A 9963-nucleotide genomic window follows, 5' to 3' on the forward strand; every position below is an offset into this window, starting at 1 on the left:
TGGATCTTTTCCATTCTTCTATATCGCCTACCCCCCCCCCCTCCCTCCACCCTCCCTCCCTCCCTCGCCCACAAGACAAGGTAAAACTCAGAGGATTCGCGATTTCTATATATACATATATATATATATATGCATGTACGTGGGATGGATAGTGATGGGCGGGAGAACGATCGGAAGAAAGAGGTGCCGAGGCGGTGCACAGAGATGTCGTACATGTGTGAACATTGACGTACACCTAGAGAGACATCATTCTGCCTGCCTTGCCACCCTCCTCCACCCTTGCTCGTGCTGCTGTGCCCCACACGGATGATGTGCATGTTGCACGGGTGCTGACGGCGACAGCGGACATAGGTGCTGGTGACTAGCCGCATTGCTCTTCCCTCTCTCGCACACGGCTTTGCAGGTGGACTTCTGCGCCGCGCTATTTCGTGTGCCGCGCCCGTGTCCCGTACCGATTCGCGCATCGGACCGGCGTGCACAGTCTTCTCCGTTTCTTTCTCTTCTCCAGGAGAAACTCCTGACACGCAATCTTTTCCTTTAGCACTTGCCTTCGTCAACATACAACGCGGAGAATACGCCAGCATGTGTGCAGTGCAACAGCAAGCGAGCTCAAAACGCGAAACGGAACAAGACAATCAACGGACACTGGACGCACCGCACTCATGTATGGGTAGCAATGCAAGGGGGAGAGAGAGAGAGGCACATGCACAGAGAGGACTGCGACAAGTGGTGGGTGCAAATGTGCATCGTGCACTCCTCCGGCCGCGCTGGGCAGACAGTGTTGATGCCGAGGCTTGGCCATGGCATCGCGCTTCTTTTCTGCCGGGCTTGTCTGCGACCCTTGCTCACTGTGAGTGGCGTGCGCGCGAGGGTGTGTCTCAGTGCGCTTGCGCACCACCGCCTCGTTTTTCCTTGTCGCCCCCTCTCCCCTGGATCAACCACGCGCGAGAGGAGAAGGGATGGAGGAACAAGAAAGTGTAATAGTCGACCCGCGTGTGCCGCACTTCCGCTCGCCCTCTCTGTCCTTGTCCTTTACTTGGCTCCCCCCATCCCTCCCTTCCCTCCCTTCCTGCGTGAACTCCTGTGTGATGAGCAGCGTGAGGGCGACACGTAAGCACCGCGCAGAACGTTGCCGTTGCACGCAGGAGCGAGGCAAAGCCGTGCAGCACGCACACTTCCACAAGCACCCGTGCGCACCCTCGCTCAATACTTCTTCTTGGTACTTGTCTTGCAATCGTACATGTTGTGGTCACAGCGGGCGTTCTTGGCGGTGGCCGGTGCAGGGGCCATGCTGAGCGTGGGGCACTACCTTACCAAAGTGCGGTCTATCACAGGTCAGGTTCCAGTGCACTTCAACCTTTTCGGCGTCCCGGACGGCACCGCCGCGTCGTGGGCGTTCGTCATGTACCCCATCATATCTCTGGGACTGACCGCGGCCATGGTGTACACCGCACTGGCACCAAATGCCAGGGCAGCATTGCCACACAATTCTGTGGAGCAAGTCTCGTCGCGCGCCTCGCTGTTGTGTGCACAGGTTGCCGTCTTAGCCTGCCAATACTATGCTGCCCGCATCGCTGAAGGCAGCGCGGAAAGGCTGTCGTCGCCGCTAATGTGCGTGCTCTACGGCACGCTTGCTGCCGCCTCAGTTGCCGTGCTGGCGACCAAGAATACGACGCATGCTCAGTGATCACACACACACCCTCCACCCTTTGGCGGCATCTTGCGGGGTTTGGCTGAAAGGGAGAGGGGGAGGAGGGGGCTTTGTACGAACACTGACCACCACACCGGCTCACATGGCATTCTTCTCGTTCTCACGCCGTTGTCGGGTGGAGCTGATGTGCTCTCCACAACCGCAGCCGCGTAGTTGCGCGGCAGCATTTTTTTTTTTGCGCTGTCCACCCTTCGACACTCAACACGGGCGCACCTCTACACACGATCCCGTTTTTTTCTCTATTGTGCTGCTCCTGCTGTTGTGCTCTCTGCAGCATGGGACGGCATGCCCACTGCGCTCCTGCTTGCCTGCATGCGCTTCTGCCATTGGCTCATTCGCGTACTCGGTTGGTTTTGCGTTTTGTTGGCATTGCTGCAAGCTCTCCCTTTTACTTTTCACGCGCAGAAACACAGGTACGTGCACCTCTTCCCGGCATCCTCCCCAGCTCCCGCTTTTCTTTGATACCCGTTTCCCTCGAGCTCACTCCTGGACCATCCAGGCCGTGATGCCCTTGAGCACGCACCCCCCCCCCTCCCGTTGCATACCTCTCTCAAGCACCCCACGCTGAGGGGTCGAACAAAGGAGAGACGCGCCAGTTGTGCATATCGCGGAGGTTCTCCCGCAGCTACGCTGGCGCGGTGCTCTTTTCGACGCTGACGTGGCGCTGCGCAGCGAGAGCGGGGTGACGTGTGGACACTTTTGGTGAGCGGTGTGGAGGTTTCAAAGCTTTCAGAGAATCCGCCGGCAGCTTCAGCGCGCATCAAGACCCGCTATGGAAAGAGTGCGGCGTTCTACGGGGGAGCCATGCGATAGGGGCGCGATTGCAGCGAGAGGACGCTTCACTGCCGCTGAAACTGGTGGCGCGTCGGAGTCTAACGCAGCACCTCTTCGCGGACGTGGCGAGCTCAAGCGGACCCCGCGCGAACCCAGCGGAAGCCGTTTCCTCCATCTGGAAGGGCGCGGCACCCTACCTTGAGGGGTGAGGGGAAGTGGCGAACAGTGTGCCCAAAGCAGACCTCATGCAGGTTGCACGCCGTGCACGAGCAGGCACGTTCAAGCGGTACCTGGGCTATGGCCTGCAGCTAACGCAGGAGGCCGTAGCCGCACAGGAAAGCGCCGCCCGAGAGTCGACGGTGCTAGGGGTGCCAAAAGCGGCGTATGCAGGGGCCTTCACCGGTGGTGCTGCCCGACGCGGGCCAGTGACCTTTACACGTGAAGCACACCACTCCACTGCACCTAGCAGCGGGGAGGGGGATTCCCACAGCCCGCAGCATTACAAAGGCATTTCTGGATCAGGCCATCAAGCACTTTTACGAAAAGCGATTTGCGGGGTGGCGCGCCTCTTGTACAGTGACGTCGGCGTTATTTCCGCCAGCAGGCGCCCTTCGATGAATGGCAGCCGTGCATCCGCAAGGTTCGGCCGGCGAAGGCCGCCCACGCGATTGCCACAACGCGGTCTAGGCGGTGACAAACCTTCCTCAATATTCTTTCGCCCTTCATCGCTGACCGCTGGATGGGCAGCTTCAAGCGCAGCTATGGAGGAAGGGCCACTGCATAGAGTCTAGACCGGTGCCCAAGCGTATCCCGCTACCCTCCCCCCATGCACTGCAACCTTACGGGCCCAAAAGCAAGCAACTATGCAGCTAACGTCGGGCAGCGCACACGCCACCGCTTACGCTGTCTCTCCTGCACTCTTTGCTCACCTCGACGCTGGGCGGACCGCTGCCGTGTGCGACGCGCACACACACACAGATGAACCCGATCTGAATTCAGAGCTGCTACGCCCCCATCGGTGAGTGCAACTGTGTGTGTGTGGGGGGGGGGCGAGGTCTGACCCTGACCACACGTATGCTTAACGCCTGAATGCGACCCGCGAGCGTAGCGAAGGCGCGGCGAAATGTTTCTTCTCCAAGATGCGGAGGAATGCTGTAAAGCGCATGCAGCTAGCAGAAGAGCCATTAGAGTGCGCTGCGTTCTTTCTCTCCCCTCTCCCTCGAACCAATCTATTGGCAAGCATCGACGAGCATACATCCACACGTCATGTCGCGCTGTTCTTGACTGCAGTTGTGACAACTCACTCCTCTTCGCCATTTTCAACGCAGCCCCTTCCTTTGTGTTCCACCGGGGCTTTTGGATGCATGCTAGGTGTAGGGTACTTGCAGACCAGGTGCAACGGGTGAAAGCACCGTAGTGGGTCTGGTGGGCTTCAACTCCGATTCTCCCGGCGACCTCGTGCTGCCGTCTATTGCGCGGGCAGCTGCCGTAAACTCGGCACACAGCAAGAGGGCACTGGCGGGTGCTCGGCGTAGGCTGCCTTGCTCTCACGCGCGGCTTCCGTTTGTCGCTCTTCGTCTCCCTTTTTTTCGCTTTGGTGAGCGAGAGAACCCGCCACCCCTCCCCCACCTTCCTGCTGCAACTTCCCTGCTCGCGCGCTTGCTCTCTACTCGATTCCCTCCCTCCCTCCTCTCTTTCTTCTCTCGCGCCTCGCTGTTTGCTTCTTTCCACCGCACGCGGAGGTCACCCTCCGCGAGCCTGCTGTGAACGTGCATCCACAAACGGAGCTGTTTCTCCGGCTGCCAGCGCAAGCTTCCTTGTCCTGCGATTTTTCATTCTCTCCCCTCTCTCTCACTTTTCGTTGTCATCTGTGAACGTGCGCGACCATGAGCGACGACGAGGATGGAGTGCTCAGTCGTCGGCGCTTCCGCGGCGTGGATGTCGACGAGGACTTGTCCCCTGGTCTGATTGTGCGGCTCAAATACGCCATGTACCTGTTTGTAGCACTTCTTTTTTCGCTGATGGCGCGCGGGCTGATGAGCTCCTTGCTGGATAAGATCCCGATGCTCGAAAAAGGGTGTGCCATGAGCAGCAAAGGCGGCGCTGTCCAAGCCGCGTGCGCGGCGGAAATGCTCATCTACCGCGTAAGCTTCGCGCTCACAGCCTTCTTCGGCATCCACTTGATCAGCGTGTCTGACCTGACGTGCTGCATCCGAAGCAGAGACCTCGCCGAGCTGCAGCGCAGCTTCTTCACAGCCAAGACGGTGCTGCTGGTGGTCCTCTGCATTGTGACATTCTTCATTCCCAACGGCTTCTTCTCTGTGTACGCCTATGTGTGTCTCGTCTGCTCCGGCTTGTACCTGCTGATGAACGTCGTCTTCCTCGTCGACTTCTCGTACCAGTGGAGCGACGACTGGATCGAGCGCGCAGACGGCAACCCCAAGTGGATGTGGTACCTCCTCGTCATCGCTGTCGGCAGCTTCGTCCTCGCCATTGCCGTCATCGTCGCTTCGTTCGTGATCTTTGTCCCGCACTCGGACTGCAACTCCAACGCGTGCATCATCACGAGCGTCACCGTGGGCGCGTTCATTTACTTTATCCTGTCCATTTACGTTCCGCATGGCTCCATTGTGCCGAGCAGCATTGTCTTTCTCTACACCAGCTGCATCCTGCTCTTCACGCTGCGCACGACAGACAACGAACACTGCAACCGCATGGCCACACGCCCGAGCAGCACTACGTACTCGATTTTACAGACTATCTTCACGATGCTGCTCACGTGCTTTACACTGCTCTACAGTGTTGTGGCTGCCGGTGGTAGTGGTGCGTCGCTGAACATCGGCCAGAACGAGGACGGCGAGGCCGAGAACCCCGAGGAAACTGGCCACCTGTCACACTACATGTTCTTCTACACCATCATGATCTTTGGCTCCATGTACCTGGCGATGCTAGGCAGCTCCTGGCACGTCAGCGGCGCTGGTGAGGACGGCTTGTCGAAGAGTATCAACATCGCCTTCTGGGTGCGCTTGTCGACGGTCTGGGCGGCGATTTTCGTGTACATTTGGTCCCTTGTGGCGCCATACACGTGCTGCAAGGGTCGCGACTTTGGCTTCGCGGTGGACGAGGACTGGATTTGAGAGGTGGGATGGCAGGCACGTGGTGCCCCCCCCGCCAACTCCCTCCCAAGCACCGCCGCTGCTGGTTTGGGACCCCTTTTTGGGGGGCCCCCGCTTTCTCTCTATATTTTGGGTCGGCCCTCCCCCCGGGGGCCCCCCCCAAATTTCTCCTCTCCACACAAGGGCGGGGGCCCCGGGGGACGGGTTTTTTCCCCCTCGGCCTTTTTTCCCCGAAAGGAGGAAGGCCTCTCCTTCCCTTTTTTTTTCCGCCGGTTGGTGGAAAAGGCGCCTCCCTTTTGGTCTCCTTCCCCCCAAACCGGGAGGGGGAAAAGGGAAAGGGAAAACCTGTCTCTACCCCCCCACAAAGGGAAGCAAGCTCCCTCCCGCCCCTCAACTGTACACATATGCACACATACGTGCATATGCGTGTACCTTCCCCCCACTCTCTTCAGCTCTCTTCTTGCTTTGCTTTCACGTACTTCGGTCATCCCTCCCCTTCCCCCTACCCCCACAACACCGCCACATGAGATGGCGAGTTATCTGCATGGCCATTTCGTTTTTTTTTCTTTCTTGTTGTTGCCTTGCGATTGGCTTTCCCCTCCCGTCGCGGTGTTATCCTTCAGTGTGTGCCGCACTGTGTGATGATCACAAGTGTGTGTGTGCGTGTGTGCTTTTCACGGCCTGAGACGCAGGACATCAACGGGCATCACTGTTGCTGACCTCCCCGTCTTCTCTCCGCTCGCATTTCGTTCGCACGCTCGGAGGCCATCCGCGATCGGGTCCCTGCGCGGTTCATGGTGGCCTCGTCATCTGAAGGATTTGTGTGTGTCAGTGTCTCCGCGTCTCTCGGGGTTTGTGCTTCTTTGCACATGTGAGGCCCTATCTCGTTTTTTATTGTGTATGCGAGCGCGTCGTTCGTACGTGGTGCATGTATGTGCGTGTGTGTGTCCCGTTCCCAATATGACTGAGGCACGCCCATTGAGGACGAAGAGAGGAAAAGGCAGAGCGTTCCCGCAACATAAGAAGCTGGTGCTTTCAGGGAGGTAACGCCCACTCACGTGTCAAATACCGATGGTATCCGTCTTTGTAGGTGCGGATGCTCGCGGACAGATGCGCGTAGACCTTGCTCCGGGCCTGCTTCACGTGCAGCTTCACTCGGGGTGAGTTTGTGGCGGAGGCAACCAATCTAAACCTTTTCCATGGCGATTCATGGGCGTCTTCTCCCTCAACTTAATTTTCCCTCTCGCCTGACCTTCATTACCTGAAGCTGTTTGTATGCCCCCCCCCCCACACACACACACGAGACCACTCCCCACACGCACAACTATTCGTGTTAGCGGTGATGCTGCCGCAGTGACCGCTTCATCTACTTCTTTTCATCTTAGTGTGCCGATCCTTGGCTTACCCACACAGAGCGAGCACTGCACACTCCCCTGTGATACCATGCGTGCGTGTGTGTTTCCTCGTCATCCGGACTCGTGGCTTCATCTGTAAGCAGAAAGAAGAAAAGAAGTGACTGCAGCAACAACAACGGCGGCGATACATGACGTAGCACGAAGGCGAGGGGGGAGGCACCGCACACGTGTGCCGTGACGCTTTCGCCGCCGCAGCATTCCGCATTACCCCGCTCCTCATTCTCTCTCTGCCTGTGCGAAGCTGTCTTTCCCACGCGCGCCTGCCCATCTTTTCCGCCATGGCCGCGCGCTGCCTCTCCTCCGTCGCGCCTCTTTCTGACTTCTGCGGCATCTCTTGCGCAGAGCGGCACTTTAAGAGGCCGCCGGCACACGGAGTGAGCGCACGCTAGCGAACGGCAGGGAAGGGAAGCGAGGGAGGAGAGGCGAAGACGAGCAAGCATTGACGGGAAATGTGAAGACCCGCACAATGCCGTAAGCGGTGAGCGATCATCGGTTGAAGATGACGGCGACGCACTCCCTTTTGTTTTTCCTCGTGAGCGGATTTTGTGGGCTTACACGGAAACGTAGCTGTGCGCGCACGTGTGTGCATGGTGGTCTGAGATGCGTTCGATCCATCTCTCATGTGGCGTTGTAACACTTATGTTGGTGTGGCTCGGTTTCCTAAACCTTGGCTTTCCCTCTTGTCCTGCTCTGTGAAGTCGATGTCGTGCCGGGCTGATGTGGTATGATTACCGCCTTCTTGCAAAGTCGAAAAGGGAGAGCTTCACTTCTTCGTTTAATGTATCGAAGTCCCCTCTGACGTTTTGTCCAGGTGCTGCTTCCAACTTTCTGGTTCTGTTCTTCTTATTCCTTGTGTGAGAGTTGTGCATCTCCTTCTCACACCGCCGTGTATCGCACCCCATCCTCCTCCCCACAATTCTTTGCTGTCGCCTATCTGCGTTCTACCTCCCCCTTCCTCTTCCCGGCTGTTATTCCTTTTCTGCACCCTGCGACCTTTCCGTCCGTGTTGGACGCAAGAGGGATGCGCTGAGACCTGTGCGCATGCCCCCCTCTCTCTGTGGGCGCTGCACAGGCGTGATAGGGCCAGCTCCGACGGGTCTTTCGTGGCCCTCTCGCCCCCACCCCCACCCCTCCTTTTTCATCTTCCAGCTCTGCGGGTTTCACTCTCGCTTTACGGTTCGCTGTTTCTGGCCCCCTCTCCCCCTCTCTCGCTCTCATCGGCGTATGTGGTCTTCCTCACCACTCTGTCCCTCTCCTCCTCTCCGCACCCCACCCGAACGCGCGCCCTCCGCATTCGAACGGCCCCCCTCCCGCTCTGCCTGTATGTATATATATATATATATATATGCCTATCGGTTTGTTAGCCGCGACTGTGGGCTGGGGGCTGCTACTGCGCCTCTCGACAAACATACACACAGCCACGCAATCCCGTCCATCGGACCCCCCTCCATCGCCTTTGTCTTTCCTTTCTTCGTGTGCTACCGTTTCGTCTTACCGACTCCCCCCCCCACCGCTGTGCGTGCGCCTGTGGGCTTGAGAACTGCATAGATGTCGTTCTATACAAAGTGATTTGGCCGCTTCAATGAAATCGTGAACGCAACACGTGCACGGTAGGTGGAGGCGAGGTGGGGTGGGGGGGATTGCGGGGACTAGCGGTTCTTCTTGTCAACCCTCTCGCTCGCATGCGTGTGCGCGCGCACACATCAAGTCGATGCACAGAGAGAGAGAGGTGGTCGAGTTTGGCGCATCTTCATGCATGCAATCGTATTTTGTACGACTCGAATGGTCGCAGACGAGAGGGGTGGATTCCTCGCTGAGGAGAACCGAAGGTGCTCTTCGCTGTTGCTCTTGTAGTGATGTAACAAGCGAGATGTGGAGAAAGGAGTACACAGGTGGTTGCCCTGGGGTGGGATGAGGGAGCGCGGTGGGCAATAGAGGCTGCGCCAGGTACGCCGACCGTCTTGTGCCACGCCTGCGCACATGAAGAAAGTAGACGTCCGTGTAGAGGTGAGGGAGGAAGAGGAGGGGGAGGCACGAGAGGCGGACGTGCACAGGGTCCCACATCTAAGCGAGTTCACCCCCTCTAAAGCGAGAACGCACGAGCACACACCGACACCACCTAGTATTAGGGTTCCATTCCTTATCGCTATTGTTGTGCTTCAAGGGCCCTGTTCCGACTCTTTGCGGAACTTTCACCAACGCAGTGCAACGACAAAGGAAGGTAGGACAAACACACATGCAACCGACACATATGTATGAGTCAGCTTCTCTGGCGGGTGCGCGCATGCAAGTGTGTGCCGCTTAGGCTTGCGTGTCGGATGCGCTCGACGCGCGGGCAGTACCGTACCTGCGCGTACCTTCTTTCGCGTTCCCCATTTCCTCTTCTCTCATTTGCTGTGTCTCGTGCTCCATCACCACTCCTCCGTACTCCACCCTCTCTTCTCCCCCTCACATTCGAAGATACTTAGCTCGGCCTGTCGTTGGAAGTGCGGGCACACTCTCACCCCCCGAAACTGGATAGCACACGCATGCATCCAGTACGCGCAAACACAAAGCAGAAACGAAATCTAGCAAAACGCAAAACATGAAAAGAATGCAGTCGTCAAGGCAGTATCCATGCCGCACTCAGACGCTGCTGCACATTCTGCGGCTGCAATGCGGGGAATGGAGACGCTCACGCGCCCTCAATATCGTGGGGGCGCCAACGCTAAGCAGCATCTTCTGTGGGCGACGTGCTGCGCATGGCGGTGGCGTGATGCAGCGCTCGGCGGTGCTACGTGCCGCGATTTGCGAGGCTGGTTCTTCATCACCCCCAACGGCCAACTCGCATATCGCCGAAAGCAGTCGTTGTGCACTGGTGCGCCTCTCTCAAGTCGATACGTTCTCCCAGTCGCGAATAAAAAACTACATCCAGCGCGTCTCGCGGCCATTGGAAGGGTGCACGTCG

The 9963-nt window shown here is 58.1% G+C and overlaps 1 protein-coding gene across 1 annotated transcript; it reads left to right on the forward strand.

Moving 5' to 3' along the window:
- Positions 1-4371: 4371 nt before the first annotated feature.
- Positions 4372-5622, forward strand: LINJ_28_1080 (conserved hypothetical protein; the record flags this gene model as incomplete). The annotated part of the gene is made up of 1 exon (XM_001470101.1): positions 4372-5622. One exon carries the CDS (start codon positions 4372-4374, stop codon positions 5620-5622), a length of 1251 nt encoding a protein of 416 aa, XP_001470138.1.
- Between the last annotated feature and the right edge of the window lie 4341 nt (positions 5623-9963).

The sequence above is a fragment of the Leishmania infantum genome, chromosome 28 (assembly GCF_000002875.2).
Source record: "Leishmania infantum JPCM5 genome chromosome 28".
Taxonomy (NCBI): Eukaryota; Euglenozoa; class Kinetoplastea; order Trypanosomatida; family Trypanosomatidae; genus Leishmania; species Leishmania infantum.